The 21,277-nt window shown below is 42.5% G+C and overlaps 1 protein-coding gene across 1 annotated transcript; it reads left to right on the plus strand.

Annotated features, from left to right (window-relative positions):
- The first annotated feature begins 1,207 nt into the window (after window positions 1-1,207).
- Window positions 1,208-21,272, plus strand: jazf1a (JAZF zinc finger 1a). The gene is made up of 5 exons (XM_027014947.3): window positions 1,208-2,999; window positions 15,547-15,619; window positions 15,986-16,182; window positions 16,872-17,041; window positions 18,539-21,272. Exons 1-5 carry the CDS (start codon window positions 2,885-2,887, stop codon window positions 18,683-18,685), a joined length of 702 nt encoding a protein of 233 aa, XP_026870748.1. The 5' UTR covers window positions 1,208-2,884; the 3' UTR covers window positions 18,686-21,272.
- Window positions 21,273-21,277: the final 5 nt, after the last annotated feature.

Raw genomic sequence — 21,277 nt, forward strand, 5'->3', positions numbered from 1 at the left:
CAAGCACACAAACTATAACACTCTCAACACTTCAGAGCATGTACTCAGATGTTTTGTGTGTCATCATCCAAAGCTTTCCTCTGATAGGACTCACCTGAAACAACAAAAAAATTGCCAAATCCCTTTTGCAGATAATACACACAAAGTAGGAAGCTCTGAACTGATGACATCGGATGAAATGACTTTAAGGATGAATAATTTACAGTGAGATCAGAACTACATGTATAGTTCTCTGATGTGATGATCTTTTAAATCAAATGCTAATACAGAATTGAATATATATATATATATATATATATATATATATATATATATATATATATATATATATATATATATATGTGTGTGTGTGTGTGTGTGTGTGTGTGTGTGTGTGTGTGTGTGTGTGTGTGTGTAATAGCTGGTTGGTGATGCTAACAGTGTGCATCTAGCTCTCATTAAAGGTCTAATCTATTAAGGATGATTCAGATAATCCAATATGTGATAGATACTGCTGTTTAATCTGTAGGCCTACCTTGAGCTGTAGTTTTCTCACATCTGGCATCAGCTGCCTGCATGATCCTTTAAACTGAGCTCTGGTCCTCCCTTTGGGTATGGTAGCTAATCAGGCACATGAGGACATAAATTAAATCAAATGCATTCCTTTAAAATGTTTCAGGTCATGTAACATACCTGAGAGATTTGCTTATAGGATTGGTTCAGGTGTGTCTGTAAAACCAACCCTAAATCAATAATATATGAAATTGGGCTTTGATAGTGCCTTGAGGGTAATGTAAAAAAGAAAATTTGAAAGTCCTTGATGCCAAAGTATTCATTCTTAACTTGTATAAATGTTTGTGTCCACATTCTACAATAGCTGGCCATCCATTGGTGGGCAAACCTATTGTTGATCATTTGAAGCTTCCTTTATTCCTCCTATATTTCTACCGTTGGGTATAGTATCTGGACAGACATATGATGAAGTAGATTAAATCAAATGCATGTCTTTTAAATAGTTCAGGTTATGTGATAACATGCCGAATTAGTTTTAAAGATTGAAATATTTTTATCTACAAAACCAACCCTAAACCTAAGCCTAGAATACATTAAAATACCACTTGTTGGCCAAATGTGCATATGTATGTGTCAGCTCAGTGTACTAAATACTTTGATACATACTTATCATTGAAATTTGTCTGAACTATGAGTATGTGTGTGTGTTTACGTGTGCATGCACTTATTTACCTGCTACTTTAGGTATGTCTCTGGTTGAACAGTACAAACTCTCTTTGTGTGTGTACACCTGAAACACTAGATACCATAGACTTTACTCTTGAGGATGCTTCTAGAAGATCTTTATAATCATTTGTTTAATGGATTGTTAACAGTCGGTGGTGGGTACACAGTCTTGGACTTGCCTGGGACATTCCTGTGTGTCTGGGAACATGGGTACACATCAAACAGCCACACCTGTTAGCTGTACAGTCTCCACACTACACTCTTTTAAACTGGACCTGACCAGTTTGGACCGGACAGAACTGTCATGGTCTGAGGTTTTAATTCAAGAATAAATATGTGCAGTATAACACAAAATGCAGACATGAAAAAACAAAACAAAACAAAAAAAAACTAGAAATGGTTCCTTGTCATTATTAGCAGGCAGAACATTTTTTTTTCATAGCATATAATATAAACAAATGAAGAAGTCTAGGGAATAAGATACACAGGGTTAATCTGAACAAAACTCTTCTTCAGCTTCTTCAGTGTCATTAGAGAACTGTTCACAGCAATTTTTGAATGTGACTTAGGATAAAAACTAAATAATGGACCCAGAGTTTAAGAGGTTAAATGAAGTAGTTTTCTGTAGACTCACCCAAACATGGATCATGAGTTACTGCCATCTCTCACAGGTCAGGGGTTAAAAGGAGCAGTGAGAAAATCATGACCTCGTTGTGCGCATGTTTTCCTCTGAAGGTTTAGGGTTAATGACTGCATCAGCTGTGTAGGCCTTCTCTGGGTGCGTGTTTTGTGAACATCATCTTACCTGGTTTTCACTGAAACACTTTCCTGGGTGTGAGATCTCTGAATGTTGCCTTACTTGGTTTTCACTGTAACACTTTCTGCTGACCCCTTACTCTGTTTCTACTGAAATATTTTTTAAAAATGGATGAAGTTAAAGTAAAGGGCTTTTTTCAATGTTATATGCCAAAACGTTTAATTTAATTAGCTATAAATCAACACATGTCTTATTTAAGAGTTTCACGTATTTTAGACTGACACTTTACAGTTTGGCCTGCTGTTAACTTATGACAACTGTTAGCGGTATCAGCTCTACTCGCTTCGCAGATAAAGAAGCAATACATTATCACGTGCACAAACACAAATGCAATACACGTTTTTAACAAGCCACACACAAGCGAATTTTTCCCCCCCAGATAGTTTGTGAGCTGTATAGGAATATACACACATAGCCTAATTTGTTTAAAGTTTTCTTTAAAACTATATAATGTATCTATGTCTACACCCGAATGTAACCATATGTTTTACATTATATTTTCCTGAAATAGGTTGCAATAGGAATTTTTGATGGACGGAGCTCCGTTGCCGTCAAGGCAGGAATACACAGTGCCAAATTTAATGAGTTCACAACAACCCTTCAAGGAAAATCCGCACAAGCGTTTTCACAGCTCGCGCTGTACAGGTGAACAGACTGTCTGTCTAGCCGTTCCCTCCTCCTCCGTCACGGTCCGCCGCCCCCCATCCCCCTCTCCCGGTAGCCCGCCGCCCATTGCTCCAGCTGCTACCTCCGCCGCTGCTTTTGCTACGAGGTGCCGGCAACTTGCGCTATCCCGGTCAGCACGGCTTCTTTCTTTACCCGTTTGCGAGCTCACCGACGTCGGACACCATGACGGGCGTTGCAGCTGCTTCGTTTTTCTCGAATGCATGCCGGTTCGGCAGCTGCGGACTGCACTTCGAGTCTCTGGCCGAACTCATCGTTCACATCGAGGACAACCACATCGGTGAGTACCGCTAGGTTCGGTTAGCTCTCGCGCTAAGCTAGCTGCACTCGCGCGATAAGGAAGCTACGCGTTCTATTTTGCCCAGGTTGCAAGGTGTGGCGCGAGAAAACTCGCGCAGGAAGGTAGTGCTAGATCTGGTGCTTCATTATATTAAGAAACGGCTTCTGGTTGTCTTGGCTTTCGTTTCAGCCCAGACAGCTCAACGCACTTCTCTGTGGTTGCGTGCAGGAAGACCCAGGCGATACAGCGCCGAGCTCTAGGCCTGGAACCGTAATTAGCGTTCGCTGAGAGCTTTGTTTAGTCTCGCTGTGTGTGTTGGAGATGTCTGTCGCCACTGTGGCACAGAGATCGTGGAACTTGTGTGTTCAATCTCCGGAAGAAAGCGTTTCTTAAGCGACATGTTTATCAAAAGTTGAAGTAATGTTAGTTTAGGTGCTGCTGCAAGAACTATCTAAGCTGCTTACTTTTGGCAAAAGTTAGGTGCACTGAAACAATTGCTACGGTTATGAAGTATTGCAGGATCTTTTTTTTCCGCTACTTTGTATTTTTGATGCAACATTGTTACAGTGCTAGTATGACAGAATTTTGAGATTATGCAGTTTTAAATCAAATAGCGCCCCTAAATTGCGCGGCTTTGATTTTGTGATGCTGTCACAGGGAATGATGTTTAATAATGTAGTCATCACGATTTAATGGTGCGAAAACAAGTGCCCACCTACATTTTTCTAGGTGTTGGACAGAAATCACATTTTTGTGTATATTTTGTGAGAATGTATCTACATGTGTTTTGGACTGTCAAGAAAGCTGTAATATTTCCAAAAGCCTCCTTGAGAGGAATGCCTACTGTTTCCATAGTGACTAGCCATGACCCAAAGGTGACAGTCTTCTGATTAGGTGAATCTCATACACCTGGGTCGAAGTTTGGTTTACAGCATAGCCCTGTACTCTAAATCATACCCTCTGCACAAATGAGAAATAGAAGAAAAGATACCAGACTGCTGTAAAATGTCATCCATGCTGTGGACTATTTTTTTCCTTTGTCACCTCTGACCTCTTCAGTACCACTTTTGACCTCTTCTGTGCTTATTGATTGGACCTTTAGGACCTGAAACCTCCAAACACAATAATAGATCAACAGCACCATGTGTTAGTAGATCAATATCACCAGGCTGGTATTAATAATGATAATAATGGATGAATACCACCACGATGATGTTAATAATGTTAATAATAGATTGGTTCCACCATGGTGATGTTATAGTGCTTTGCAAGGCCAGGACAGAGCAGAGTCCTGTTGTTTCCGGAAACACAGCAGCAATGAGCATTGAAAGTGTGGCAGCCTGTTTAGTTTGCTTCGGCTCTCCACTTACAGTGATGTGTAACAGAACAGGCAAGACTGCAGCTTGTTTAGCAATATATACATATGGCATTGCCTGGAATTCTTAAGTTACAAACCTGACTTCTCTTAGGCTGCACAAATATAGTTGTGAATTTGAACAGGGCACCAGTGACAACCTGTCCTTAACACACACACACACACACACACACACACACACACACACACACACACACACACACACACACACACACGCGCACACACACACACACACACACACACAAAAAAAAAAACAACCAACCAAACAAACACACCCCACCACCAGCACCACACCAGTACATTGTGTTTGTGCTTATGGACTTATTTCAAAGCAGTGCACTGATGATGTCTTTTTACAGCAGGTCATATTGAATCAGAGCTTTATGAAACATGTCATCTCATATTCTGTGCAAGTTGGAACTTTAAACAGAGAGTTTATTGAGCCAGGTACGATTGAGAGGTTTGTAATGAGTTTGGCCTGAGGTCAGGCCCATAACGAAGCTACTAGGTGAGCTGTCTACATATTGGTATTAGAAAAGGGACACACCAAATTGACACTGAAGAAGTAAAACGGGACACACCAAGCTGACACTGAAGAAGTCACGCGGGACACACCAAGCTGACACTGAAGAAGTCACGCGGGACACACCAAGCTGACACTGAAGAAGTCACGCGGGACACACCAAGCTGACACTGAAGAAGTCACGCGGGACACACCAAGCTGACACTGAAGAAGTCACGCGGGACACACCAAGCTGACACTGAAGAAGTCACGCGGGACACAGACACTGAAGAAGCCACGCGGGACACACCAAGCTGAAGAAGCCACGCGGGACACACCAAGCTGACACCGAAGAAGCCACGCGGGACACACCAAGCTGACACCGAAGAAGCCACGGGGGACACACCAAGCTGACACCGAAGACGTCACGCGGGACACACCAAGCTGACACCGAAGACGTCACGCGGGACACACCAAGCTGACACCGAAGACGTCACGCGGGACACACCACGCTGACACCGAAGACGTCACGCGGGACACACCAAGCTGACACCGAAGAAGCCACGCGGGACACACCAAGCTGACACCGAAGAAGCCACGCGGGACACACCAAGCTGACACCGAAGAAGCCACGCGGGACACACCAAGCTGACACCGAAGAAGCCACGCGGGACACACCAAGCTGACACCGAAGACGTCACGCGGGACACACCAAGCTGACACCGAAGAAGTCACGCGGGACACACCAAGCTGACACCGAAGAAGTCAAGCGGGACACACCAAGCTGACACCGAAGAAGTCAAGCGGGACGCACCAAGCTGACACCGAAGAAGTCACGCGGGACACACCAAGCTGACACCGAAGAAGTCACGCGGGACACAGACATTGAAGAAGTCACGCGGGACACAGACACTGAAGAAGTCACGCGGGACACACAATGAAGAAGTCACGCGGGACACAGACACTGAAGAAGTCACGCGGGACACAGACACTGAAGAAGTCACGCGGGACACAGACACTGAAGAAGTCACGCGGGACACAGACACTGAAGAAGTCACGCGGACACAGACACTGAAGAAGTCACGCGGGACACAGACACTGAAGAAGTCACGCGGGACACAGACACTGAAGAAGTCACGCGGGACACAGACACTGAAGAAGTCACGCGGGACACAGACACTGAAGAAGTCACGCGGGACACAGACACTGAAGAAGTCACGCGGGACACACCAAGCTGAAGAAGCCACGCGGGACACACCAAGCTGACACCGAAGACGTCACGCGGGACACACCACGCTGACACCGAAGACGTCACGCGGGACACACCACGCTGACACCGAAGACGTCACGCGGGACACACCAAGCTGACACCGAAGACGTCACGCGGGACACACCACGCTGACACCGAAGACGTCACGCGGGACACACCACGCTGACACCGAAGACGTCACGCGGGACACACAAAACGGACACAATGTGACAATAAACCATCATTCATGTATATCTTGTTGTGAATCAAATTTAGACTGAACAGCCAATCAGAAAACTCCCTCAAAGCCAGCCATCAGTGCTGATTAAACATGTACAATTGGCCAAAAGAGTACAAGTGAAGGTTGGTCCTTTAGACCAGAGAGGTAGAAGTAGAAGCTTAAATCTGCTAAGCCTGGGTTCAGTATAGTGAAGACATAGACAAATGATGCAAAAAGCAAGCTACAAGCCTGCCTGGAGTATCCTGATTGGAATGTGTTTGAATATTCAACAAACAGGTTGGATGTCAGTCAAAAGAAATTGTACACAGAAGTGTACAATTGGAGACTTCAATCAGACTACAGCCCAGACTAAAGCACAGACACCAGCACCTCCTCCCCTAGCTCTGACTTCCACTCAGCCTGCACTGAAGATCTATGAAGGTGATGAAAATGAAGAACTCTTCCAGTGACAGAAGGTCAAGGAAACTCCAGGCCCAGATCGTGCCCTTCTGATGGTCTTAATACAGATCACTGGAGCTGTATGAAGTTCCCTCCTGATTTAAACTCTTCATAATAATACACATCTCCGAAAAAGGAACCGATCAAAGGAATAAATGATTGTAATCCTGACATCTGTAGTCAGGAAATCCTTTGTTAGACTGCTGTTAGCACACCTGAGAGACATCACCATATCCATGTTGGACCCACTGCATTATACATATCATGCCAATAGTTCCGTGGATGATGCAGTAAACATGGGACTTCACCTCATCCTTCAGTACCTCCAGCAACCAAGGAATCCTGTTTTTGGACTTCAACTCAGCATTCAGTTCTATAATTTCAGAATGGGCGGGGAGCAGCTGGGAGCATTCTTGTCTTGCACTTGGCTGATTGGATGGTCGGTGCTGGCACTCTTGAAAGGTGTGCTCCTGTCCCTCTGCACTAATGACTGCACCTCCCACTTCTGAAACCCCAGCAGAGGATGTTCTTCCTGTTCTAGCTAAAGAAGTTCAACCTGGTTCAAGAGCTGCTGATTCAGTTCCACATGGCCATAGTGGAGTCAGTTATCACTACCTCCATCACAGTCTGGTTCAGTTCTACAGAGCAGTCATAGAGCCTATCGAGTAAAAATGTCAAAAGCTTATTATCATTATTGAAATAAATTTTGTTGTGTCCCTGTTTTGAGATTGTTTTATCGCCCAGCGCTACTCTTAACCTGTGTGTGTGTGTATGTGTGTGTGGTAGAACTCGGGCATGAATGTTGTTTACTACACAAATTTATTGTCACAAGTCTATTGTGTACTCTGCACTGTATAGTGTGTACAATATACTGTGTACTGTACACTGTGTACTGTATGACCAAGGACAAATTACTTGTCTGTGCAAACATACGTGGCCAGTAAAGGCAGATCCTGATTCTGACTGTCGGAGCTGAAGCGATTCTGCCTCCTTGTGGAGAGGGGCCTGCTCTCCTTCGCTGGATCATTTGGCTGGCTGTAGTTGTTAAGGAAACACCGTGTCCATGGAGTTGTGCCTTAGAACATGTTTCTCCACATCAGTGAAACTGCATCTGCATTAGAGAGTGTAAATAATGGCACTCATTAAAGGCAATCTTTAAAATGCAGAAGTAATTGGGCTAGTGCATATTGTTTGAAATAATGCTGTCAGGTTAAATGGTTGCTTATAGACCCTTTGCAGTAAATGACTGTCTGAAGTTTGAGAGATCACCAGGACCAGGTTTTGCTGATGCTCTGTGGTGATATTCTGGGTGATGCTCTGTGGTGATGGTCTGTGGTGATGCACTCTGGTGGTGCTCTGTGTGACCTTTTTCAGCTCTTGCTTGTTTGTTTGTTAATTTGTTTACATCTTCAGTCATTTCTGCAGGAAGCATGTTACTGATTGGTCATTGTGATTCAGGTCAACAACATTCCACATTTTGCTCTAAAGTCCATAGTTGCCATAGCAGTATGGCTCAGCTGGGAGTCTTACAGCCATGAGCTGAGCTTGGAGGAGTCTGGCTGGATGGGAGACGGTCATGTGCTTCTGGACACTCCACCACTCATATTCAGCAGTGCTGACAGTAAAGACCAGTGAGTCAGATCTGCTGTCTGCCAGGGCTGCTCAGGTCTCTGTGTCTCACAGCTCAGTGGATTGTATTCAGATCATGAGCACCAAGCTTTCTTTTTTCCTCATGCTTTTCAGTCTTGTCCAATATTGTATCCCAGGACTTTACACAATTTTACAGGACTTTACAGGACTCTATGCACCTGGCCTGGACACCTCTGCACTGCTGGACAACCAATAGCTAACCAGCCAGAGTTCAATGGGCATTGTGTGTGTGTGTGTGTGTGTGTGTGTGTGTGTGTGTGTGTGTGTGTGTGTGTGTATTTGTCTGACTCTCTAACTCTTACTATATGTCTGCCTCTTTGTTGGTGTAAGTGGAGAGGAACACTGTGTGATGTCATGCTCTCTTCCTGTGTTTTACTGTCTGCTTGTCTTTGTCCTGCTTACGTGTGTGGGCACTTGCAGGTGTTTGTTGGAGAATGAGCGGTCCAGACATGTCCAGACATGTTCAGACATAAATAGGGCTGCTTGCTCCATGTCCAGGCAATAGCAGCATGCTGGTAGCAGACTGACCTCATAATAAGAACAGACGAGCGTGTCAACATGGCGATGTTTGACGTGATGTATTCAGATGGGCATTGTTCTAGCGCACACGTCCCATTGCCTGCACTGCCTGACAACCACCACAGTGGCGTCATACCCCGATGGCTATGGTTTCACTCCTCCTGAGCAGGGTCGGTGAGGGCTGAGACCATGGCTGTTTCTGTGCTAGTCCCTGCTGTAACACACATGCAGGACAATGGCGATTTACGGCAGGTGTATTGGACACACAAGAGGATGGAGACCACTGAGACTGGTAATGAAGGTTAAATCGACAACAGCAACATCACATATTTCCAGAATATCCTGGGCAGCCAGATTACATCAGTTGTGCATTTAATAACTAAAATGTCTTAAGATGACCATAGTGTTGTGGAATAGCATTATCACAATATTTTTGTCATTGACTTTTGGTAATACTAATAAAACCTTACCATTAGGTTGGTAGTACCTAAAGTGTTGAAATTAACACTGTTATTCACACTGAATGCACTAACCTAGTATCATATTAACTGAACTTTTCAAAACCAGTAAAAGCGTATCATTTTAATTTTCCTATATGTTGTAATTTCATAGGGAGACCACCAGAGGTCAGGCTTGCCTAAAAATATGGTTTAGGCTTGTAAACCCGCAGCCAGTTTTGAACAAGTTATGCAAGAGAAAACGGCAGAATATGCGTTGCAGTAATATGGCAGATACTTTCATATATAATTTCATATAAAATTAGCCCTTTTTAAAAATGTAAGATGATAGAATATATATAGTGTACATACAGAATTCAACATATTTCACATACTAAACCTGTCTATAATTTCAGATGGTTTTTTTTAATGTTTTTGAAGTATTATATTGTTAGGGATGTTTGTGAGTGTGTGGTTGTGTGCTTGTGTGTGTTTGAGAGAGAGTGAAACTCAGTGAAATATATTAAATTGCTTAAATTACTTTTCAACTCTTTTTTGAGCCAGTTAGTAAGATCCAGTAGAAAATCCCTTATGTCTGTCTTAACAGACCCACCCTGTGTTGGTGTTGAATGTGTGTGAGTATGCACACACTTGTCCACAAGCTTGTCTGTGTGTGTGTGTGTGTGTGTGTGTGTGTGTGTGTGTGTGTGTGTGTGTGTGTGTGATTGTTTATCTCTTGGTGCTACTGCTTTCTAAATGTGTGTTTTTGTAATCTGCAAATGTGTGCCTGCATGTGTGCAGAATGTATGCATGTGTGTGTGCATGTTTGTATACATGTATGCATGCGCATGTATGAATGCATATGTGCCTGCACATATGTGTGCATTTATGTGTGCATGTGTGCAAGTGTATGTTTGTGCCACTGTATACTTCTAAGCTCTGGAAAATCTAATGACAGCCTGGTTTAGAGTCCCCCCCCCTTCCCCCTTTCCCCTCCATCCGGAGACCTGCTGATCTGAAACGTATTTAAACACTCACCTGCTTTTTAATTAGCTGTCTGGAGAACAAGCTGGGCATTCCTGTGTCCCCATGCCATACCAGACACACACACACACACACACACACAAAACACGCGCACACACACACACAAAACACGCACACACATACACATGAGCACATACACACAAACATGAATATGCACATACACACATGAGCTCACATACACACACAAACACACATATGCAAAAATACATATGAATGTACACGAGAACAGGATGCCTGTACACAAGCTCTGAAAATCAGGAACAAATTTGTCATTTTGCCATGTTATATCATTCTGCACCACAAGGGGGAATGTTTGTTCTTTGGTTGTTTGTAGGGAGCCAAGAAATACTTTACTGTCCAGCCACAGTTACATGTCAGTCTTTTACACTCAGTCTGTATGACTAAGATGGAAGTCCTCTAAATGCAACTGATCTCAAATCAGCCTTAAACTCTCAACAGCAGTATCATGCTCAGTGAAGTTTGATAGGATGTAAAATTAAAGACAGGGTCTGAATATAGAGCATGTTTATGAGCAAGGCTGCTTCAGTAACACTGGAGTGTTACTAGACTTACACAGATGGATCGCAGGACTTTAATATGGTTCATACCATCACAGGACAGTGCTTAAGAACAAGAAACCTGTGTGTTCCCCGCAGTAAGTGTAGCAGGACAGTCTGCTTGTGATTTGTTAATGATTTTGGTTACATTTGATTAAAGAGATTATCAGTATAATCTTGTGAGTGTGTATGTTTGTGTATGTTGAGCTGACTCTGTGCGCATGCGCGCGCGCGTGTGTGTGTGTGTGTGTGTGTGTGTGTGTGTGTGTGTTTGGTGCTGACTATGTGCCTCTCTTTGGCAAGTGAATGGAAATCATAAAATGTGGGAAACATTAACTGCCCCCTACACTGCTCTGCACCTGGTACATGTAATTACACCTTGAGATCAATGTGTACACACACATATCCGTTCATACACATACACAAACACACGTGTGTGTGTATATAGTTATGTACTGCATAAATGTCATGTGGTTGCTCCTAAATAATGTATAAAAGCATCATTCTACCCTGTGAAAACTAAATTTTAATGGCAGCAGTTCATGTGAGGAGCGGGCTTTTGTGAAGTTTATTTATTGCCATCATGCGCTCCACATGGGTGGACTCAATAATTCTCCATATTGGTACTATGACACACTGTATAGAGCTTCCAAAATTGAGCAGAACATTTAATTTGCATTTGCTAAAACATTGTGAACTATTTCAGTTTGGGAATAAGTAATTAAATATGATTTTTTGTTGTTTGGTATTCTTTGTTTTTTTACATCAACAATTTGCCAATATTTAATATTCGGAATTTGCACAATATACATCTTGAAACTTTTTTTATACTTCTGCAGGTTCCTGTCCATCACTTAAACGTGATGAAGGTTAAGGATGAAGGGGCTCTTCTGATAGGTTGCATATACAGAAATCTATCCACAATTCAGCAGTGCTCACTGGTTATTTGTTCAGTGCTCACTGGTTATTTGTGCAGTGCTCACTGGTTATTTGTGCAGTGCTCACTGGTTATTTGTTCAGTGCTCACTGGTTATTTGTGCAGTGCTCACTGGTTATTTGTGCAGTGCTCACTGGTTATTTGAGCAGTGCTCACTGGTTATTTGAGCAGTGCCTACTGGTTATTTGAGCAGTGCCTGCTGGTTATTTTTGTACATCCTTTAATGATTGAAATAAAAAATGGGCTAATATACACATGTATCATTTGAAATTATTTTAGTCACTTTAAATTACATAAATATTCATATTTCATTTAGGTTTCATTTACTCTGGTAGATGTCACATGTGATAAAGTATTTAGAGGACAATATATAGGAGAGATATATAGGAGAGTATTTAAACTTGCTATGATTTACACTATACCATGATTAACCTATTCCTTCAGACAAGCGTATGCCAAGAGGATGACTTTGATTCAGAAGTCTTTGCTTCAGGTTTTCAGGCACTCTATGGAACTGGTTATTGCATACTATAGATGCAGGTTGTGTATGACTTTGTTTCATACTTCTTCAGACTTATTTGTACTTATGATTCATTTTTTCTTTCACCCAGAAGCTGATCAGATACACCCAACCCACTCTCCTCCAGCCTCTCTGACAAGAAATTAAAGTGTTCTAATGAAACCATGAAGACCTCCTAAGTAGAACCACCTAAAACATAGACGTGTGTGTGTGTGTGTGTGTGTGTGTGTGTGTGTGTGTGTGTGTGTGTGTGTGTGTGAATGCACATACTTGACTGTTAGAATTACAAGGTGAGAAGATCTTAATTGTTGCAATATGAGGTCAGAGGAGTGTTTGGAGACTTAAGGGACATTAGAATATTCCAGAACACGCCAGAATCTTTCCACGATGTTTAGGTTGTTCCTTTGTGGTCATTAATCTGCTCTTATTTTTATTGCAAACTATACATTAACTATAACTATACATTCCACATTGTGGAATTGTTGTGTCAGTGTTTCTGCACACATTATTTGTATCTGGAGCCTGTACCTACAGCACATGTGCATGGTCGTGTACAGTTCCACAGAAACATGATTATAAAACACACCACGGATAAACTGGAACTGATGTTAATTGATAATATGGAATTCTTACGTTTATTTGTACTCAACAAAACTCCCTCTTAATAATTTTAATGAATACTCCAGTGTTAATACTCCAGTGTTAATGCTCCAGTTTTAATACTTGCATGTTGATATTCCAGTGTTAATGCTCCAGTGTTAATATTCCAGTGTAAGTGCCCCAGTGTTGGTAATCCAGTGTTGATGTGCCAGTGTTAATGCCCCAATGTTAATGCCCCAGTTTGAATATTCCAGTGAAATGCCCCAGTTATTATACCCCAGTGATGATGCTCCAGTGTTGAAATTCCGGTGTCAATGCCCCAGTGCTAATGCCACAATGGTATTGTCCCAGTGTTAATACTCCAGTGTTAAACCTACAAAAACTTTTGTTTGTTTGTCTGTCTGTCTGTCTGTCTGTCTGTCTGTCTGTCTGTCTGTCTGTCTGTCTGTCTGTCTGTCTATCTATCTATATCTATCTATTTATTCAATATTCGGAGTAGTTTAAAATGAGTTAATGTTTTTTTGTTACATTCTTGGTTATAGAGTTAGATACAAACATTCTGATCTGTGGATGTCTGCTGGTTTTAGTCTGCTCATTTTTGGACCCCAAGTGTAACTCTACCACTGTGCATTTGACAAAAATGTGTCTAGAGGCACTGACACAACAATTCCAAAATGTCCAGGATAAATAATAAGCAGAGTCATAGGATATGTAAAGTTATGCATAACATTTGCTGCAGGCAGTACAGCAGTGAACACAGTGGAAAGATTGTAACTGCATTGAGTAATACCTCTACTGAACATATGGGATTTATTATCCACGCACAGTCTGACACATAGAGACACACGTATATGTTCACACTGCAAAACAACCAGGCAGGGAACGGTTATAAGTTCAGGCATGGAGCCGTAGTGCACCGCTGTTTGTTGCTCTGTGTGGCCTCTGTGAAACGGCCCCATGCTTTAGCAGACACATCCTCCTCACATGCTGTGTGGTTTCCATGCTTAACCAAGAGCAGCAACTGTTCTCTTTCTCTCTCTCTCTGTCTCACTCACACACACACACACACACACACACACACACACACACACACACACACACACATATACATGTACGTACGTACGTGTGCACTATATTTTCAACATAAATACAAAGTGAATGGCGTGTTTGTTTGTGCTCCATGGGAATTGCATCCATGACCTTGGTGTTACTAGCAGCACTAACAGCTCTGCCAAATTAACTTCAGGAACACACACAAATGCATGAATGCACATGCCTGCTTCCGTACACACACACATACATATATTTAGTCTATGTATGTTATTTTATTAACTAAATGTTATGTGGTTGCTCGTAAATAATACAAGCATCATTCTACCCTGTAAATATAACTAATTAATTTAATTACAGAATATTAAGTTAAATTACAGAATGAAAAACGTTGTGGACTATTTATAATTCATTAAATACTAAAATTATTTTTCTTGTTATTTGGGTGTTATTTGTTTTTTACATCAACAGTTTGCCAATATTTAATATTTGGAATTTGCACAACATGCATCTTGAAACTTCTTTATACTTCTCCAGGTTCCTGTCCATCACTTAAACGTGGGTGAAGGGGCTCTTCTGATAGGTTGCATATACAGAAACCTCTCCACAATTCAGCAGTGCTCACTGGTTATTTGGTCAGTGCTTACTGGTTATTTGTTCAGTGCGCACTGGTTATTTATGTAGGACTCAATGGTTATTTGGTCAATGCACACTGGTTATTTGAGCAGTGCACACTGGTTATTTGAGAAGTGTCCATTGGTCTCACACACACACACACACACACACACACACACACACACACACACACACACACACACACAGAGACAGATGTGATGCCACTGGTGTACTGGTGTGTGAGCAGAGGAGCATGTAGATATGTATTCCAGTGATGAGCTTCCACAGGACATCACATGGGGGCACAACTTTAGAAAGAGAAACATACACACACACACACACACACACACACACACACACACACATACACAACCCCATGCAACCCCCAACACATACACATGTGCATGCACAACCCCCCCACCCCACCCCCCCTGCCGCAAGCAGGCACACACTCACACACACATGCTTGGTTTAGAAGCTTTTGAAGTTCTGCTGCCTGCTGTGCCTCAGGCAGTGGAAGCTGCCTGCTGTCTCAAGTAAGTGTGTATGCATGCATGTGTGTGCGTGTGTGCACGTGCGTTTGTGCACGTGCGTGTACTTGTGTGCATGTGCACGCATGCGTATGTGTGTGTGTGTGTTAGGGGGTACAATTCTGTGACTAAGCATAAATGCTCTTTAAGCAGATTTTTGTGTTTAAAGAGACTGCACGTTTTTGTACATGCTGTCCAGTTCATGAGTGAAATGGCCATCTCACCCTCTGCACTACATTCCTATTTTTGTCCTTCTTCCTCGTTTCCTCTTCTTTGCTACTAGACACAGACCCCAGAGTGCTGGAGAAACAGGAGCTGCAGCAACCCACTTATGTTGCCCTGAGCTACATAAACCGGTGAGTAAGTGTGTGTGTTTGTGTATGTGTGTATTTAAGGTTGCAAATTCCAACAGTATTTTTTAAAACATGGTGTTTGTACACTTTTAAAGATGCATTGAGCTCAAATTCTAATGTAGCTAATGTTGTAACTAGTGCTGTACGAAACTTCTAATGTTGTTAATGTAACTAATGCTGTAGTCAGTGATGTAACAAGATTCTAATTTAACTAATGTCGTAACTAAATGCTTGACCAATTCTTATGTAACTAGTGTTTCACTTCTGGGGCTTAGGAAATGTGGTCACACTGGGCATCACATTAGTAATGACTAAACATGTGGAGCTTTCTCATGTCTCATACTTTGTGTGTTGTGTGTGTGTGTGTAGATTCATGACAGAAGCAGCACGCAGAGAACAGGAGAATCAGAAGAAGAAGGTTCAGCCCAAACTTGCATTGTCAGCCACTGGAGGTGTGTCCCGTAGCAACACTTCTACGCCCCCTCGTCATAGCAATGGCAGCCTGACTCCACCTGTGACCCCACCCATTACCCCTTCATCCTCCTTCCGCAGCAGTACACCCACAGGTAACAGGACACTCCTGACAGATTTCATAGTCTTAAAGGCAGTTTAGTCTAATTATTTAATAAGCCTAAATGTTTAGTTTTTTACATTTTAATAGTAAAAGTGTGTGTGTGTGTGTGTGTGTGTGTGTGTGTGTGTGTGTGTGTGTGTATTTCTGGTACCTGTTTGTGTCATCTTTGCACCTCCTGGAGCTGGTCACCTTCCAGTGTGTGTGTGTGAGCCTCATATAAATATACCAGCAGTTTCACTGGACCAAATACTGACTTTTGTCAGTCACTAAAAAATAAAACCTTCCCAAAAACACATTAGGTTTCTTATTTTTTCACATTCTACATCCAGACTCAGAACTGGAATGGGAAATTCTAGAGTCAGTACTTTGCTAAAATGATACAGGCTAGACATGCTAATGTGCTGGTATAGTTTTATTCTGTTTGGTAAGTAAAAGCTAGTTTTGGAGGTTTTTAAAATCAGTTGTTTCACAAGGAGTGAAATACGCGGGCAACCTTTAAAAATGTGATCTGTTGGCAGTACAGAAAAGGGAAGTCTTAACACTGTAAAGGAATCATAGACACAGGGTAAAAAGTCCTTAGAACAGAACATGTAAAGGCCACATAGATGAAAGTGCTGTTTTAATGTGGCCTTTACTGTGAGTTGCTGTGATGAGTGATGTTAGCGGTGTCTCCGCCCCCAGGCAGCGAGTGTGATGATGAGGAGGTGGAGTACGAGGACTCAGACAGTGATGAGTCATGGACCACAGAGAGCGCCATAAGCTCAGAGTCCATCCTCAGCTCTATGAGTATGAATGGCGGCGAGGAGAAGCCCTTCGCATGCCCTGTACCCGGCTGCAAGAAGAGATACAAGGTAGAAGCACACCCACAGACGTTACCTTAACTCTTACCCTAACCCATGGCCATTACCCTAACCCTTACCCTAACCCATGGCCATTACCCTAACCCTTACCCTAACCCATGGCCATTACCCTAACCCTTACGCTAACCCATGGCCATTACCCTAACCCTTACCCTAACCCATGGCCATTACCCTAACCCTTACCCTAACCCATGGCCATTACCCTAACCCTTACCCTAACCCATGGCCATTACCCTAACCCTTACCCTAACCCATGGCCATTACCCTAACCCTTACCCTAACCCATGGCCATTACCCTAACCCTTACGCTAACCCATGGCCATTACCCTAACCCTTACCCTAACCCATGGCCATTACCCTAACCCTTACGCTAACCCATGGCCATTACCCTAACCCTTACCCTAACCCATGGCCATTACCCTAACCCTTACCCTAACCCATGGCCATTACCTTAACCCTTACCCTAACCCATGGTCATTACCCTAACTCATGGTCATTACCCTAACCCTTACGCTAACCCATGGCCATTACCCTAACCCTTACCCTAACCCATGGCCATTACCCTAACCCTTACGCTAACCCATGGCCATTACCCTAACCCTTACCCTAACCCATGGCCATTACCCTAACCCTTACACTAACCCATGGTCATTACCCTAACCCTTACCCTAACCCATGGCCATTACCCTAACCCTTACCCTAACCCATGGCCATTACCCTAACCCTTACCCTAACCCATGGCCATTACCCTAACCCTTACGCTAACCCATGGCCATTACCCTAACCCTTATCCTAACCCATGGCCATTACCCTAACCCTTACCCTAACCCATGGCCATTACCTTAACCCTTACCCTAACCCATGGTCATTACCCTAACCCTTACCCTAACCCATGGTCATTACCCTAACCCATGGTCATTACCCTAACCCTTACCCTAACCCATGGTCATTACCCTAACCCTTACGCTAACCCATGGCCATTACCTTAACCCTTACCCTAACCCATGGCCATTACCCTAACCCTTACGCTAACCCATGGCCATTACCCTAACCCTTATCCTAACCCATGGCCATTACCCTAACCCTTACCCTAACCCATGGCCATTACCTTAACCCTTACCCTAACCCATGGTCATTACCCTAACCCTTACCCTAACCCATGGTCATTACCCTAACCCTTACCCTAACCCATGGTCATTACCCTAACCCTTACCCTAACCCATGGTCATTACCCTAACCCATGGTCATTACCCTAACCCTTACCCTAACCCATGGTCATTACCCTAACCCTTACCCTATCCCATGGCCTAACCTTTAACCTAAACCATGGTCATTACCCTAACCCTCCTACTCATTACCATCACTGTGGACACAAAGCCATAGAGCCTGTGGTCATTATTAACTTATGACATTGCTTTTCATTAGAATGTACACAAGCATTGCTCTTTTCAACATTTTGTGTTCTCTTTGTCTCCGTTTTTGTTGAAGAATGTGAATGGTATAAAGTATCATGCCAAGAATGGACACAGGACTCAAATTCGAGTGAGGAAGCCCTTCAAATGTCGCTGTGGGAAAAGCTACAAAACCTCTCAAGGCCTTAGACACCACACCATCAACTTCCACTCTCCACTGTGATACTCACACCCACACATACACACACAACCATCAACTTCCACTCTCCACACTGATAAACACACACAGATCATCAGCTTCCACTCTTCACTGTGATAATCACATACAAACGCACACACATGCGCACACAGACACACACATGACTTTACAAAAAACAAATATTAATCCTGATTCTTTTTCTTTATAGCATTATTACTATTTTATGGTCAGTGTTTGTAAGTATATTTTTTGCACAAGCCATTTGTATCATTCCTCTTTATTCTAGAATTTAGTTCTAGTAAGAATGGAGGAAAAGACACCATGACTCAGAATTGCTTTTTATGGCTATTTTTTGTATGTGTTTTATTTCATGACATAAAATGCAGTAGATTTGCTCAGAAAAGACAAAAGATGCAAAAAAACCTTATTCTTAAGTTCCTATTTTTATTTACTTCCAGTAAAGCACAGCTGAGTATAAATACATATATGTACATAATATCTATAAAGAAGCATTTAGCATATATTAGTAGCTATTATTATCAAGACTTTGTATCATTTTATTTACACTATATATTTTAACACATAAAATATTTTATTTCTATAGATATATATTACACAATTTTATGTATATTTTTTATTCTTCATGTTTTTTTTTCATCAATTGATTTTACTCCTTGTTTGTAGAGTTTGAATGGGAAAAGCCTTAATCTCAGGTCACAGTACTGCCATGGTCATTTTCACACAAAAAAAAAAAGACAAAAGGAGAAGGACTGCAGCGCTGCACCCTCCGTTTCGCTCCCTGAACATGGTACGAGAACAGTTGCCACACGCTGTGGAATGGGAAAGGAGACGAGGAGAGGCGAGGAAGTCCAGACACCACATGCTTGTGTTTTGATTTCCTCTCTTGTTAACCTGCCATTGCCAATAGCTTCACAGTGCCGAAGTAGCTCCCCTTCCCTGCTCTCCCAGTGGAGTGGGAAAGAAGTGAATGAGCAATGAGTGTCTAGAGGAAGCAGATTTGTGCAGACCCAACGCTGGTGTGCATGCTCTGCACTACTGTATTGAAAGTGTGGAAAAATGTAAGCGTGAGTGTGTGCAAGCGTGCACTTGCATGTTTTAAGCCTTCTGCGATGGTCGTCCGTTCGGATCTGTGGAACGGTTTTTGTTTGCGTGAATATCTGTTGCCCTGCTTGCGCCATGGATTCCAGCTCCCCAGCATGGATTGCCCTCATGGCCCTTCCGCAGTGTCTGCACTAGCAGCCTTACTGTAACAATGATACTAGCTGTCTGAAGTATTATTGCAATGTCACGTTACTCTTGTGTCTTTAGTGTTCCAGTCAGCAGTGTCATAGATGCAGTCTGCTGGCAGTAGGGTCTGAGCATCCTTTCTGTAGTGTTCAGTATCCACTGTCATGCTGGTGCCCGGTTTAATATTTCTTGTGCAGTATGTTTTTGTGCTCAGCCAAAATGTTTGGCTCTTCTGCCTAAAGGAGAAAGAGCTAAAAGAAAAAGCATGTATCCCATTCTGTTAATTATTTTATACTTTTTGCTATTGTAAATCTGGGGGGTGGGGAGTTGGGACAATTGAAAAGCTAACATGGAGAGCCAGATCTTTCATGCTTAGAGCAGACCCTGTTTTAATTACCAATTACAAGTCTGGTGTTCAGGACCAATATGGGCCATCACAGGCACTGCTAGAACCCAAGGCACAGTGAGCAATATCATGGCATGGTTCGCCCACTGGAGTAGTCTTCTGACAACTTACCATTGGTGTGTTAAAGGACTCTCCATGAGGTGGCACCAGTCTGTAAAATGGCCTTGTCCTGCTGCTATTTGCTGGTTAATTTCTATACTACGTGTGATTGGTACACAGTGATTATTTTCAGTTGCGATAAGCTACTTGCTTGTAAGTGCATCCAGTCCTTAAGCAGTATTTGACGTTTAGTATTTTTGGTGCTGTGAAATCTGGAAACATGTATGGACCATATATTAAATGTTTCCTGATGTCCCATCTGTCACATGAGATGTTACCATAAAGCTTGAAGGCATTAAGAAGGAACTGGTGGTGTCAAGATGCCAAAAACATGTCCGAAAACATGTCTATTAACACCCACACGCAGGTGTGCATGCACACATTTGTCTCACCCTATTGTGTATGTATGTGTGTAGAGTAGAAAGTGCCAGTTTAAGTGCTTAGGTAGATGCATAGATCCACTGTCACTTTTCTCTGTATTTGGACCGCACTTTAGAAAGTGATTTGGTCCTGGCTCATAACCACACACACACATTTCAGTTGTCAGATAATACAGGTGTAGAAGATAGGATCCATATGACTTACAGTAAATTTGTACATTTGGACGTAATGTGACTGACATGAATTTGTTATTAAGTGGGAGAAGGTGTGATGCAGTATAGTGAATGTATTGTACTGTCTTTGTAATGTGGTTTTAAAATTATATTTTCATACTACGTTTTGTGGAACACTGTGTAGCAAAAGCTATTTGTAAGTGTGACAAAATTTGTATCAAGTGTGCATATGTGAATGTAAGTATGAGAACTTTCTCTCTAAAGCTGCTTAGGACATTCTGAAAAAAATAAATGGATGAACGGAGCACT

The sequence above is a fragment of the Electrophorus electricus genome, chromosome 2, assembly GCF_041902795.1.
Source record: "Electrophorus electricus isolate QZ-2024a chromosome 2, ASM4190279v1, whole genome shotgun sequence".
Lineage (NCBI taxonomy): Eukaryota > Metazoa > Chordata > Actinopteri > Gymnotiformes > Gymnotidae > Electrophorus > Electrophorus electricus.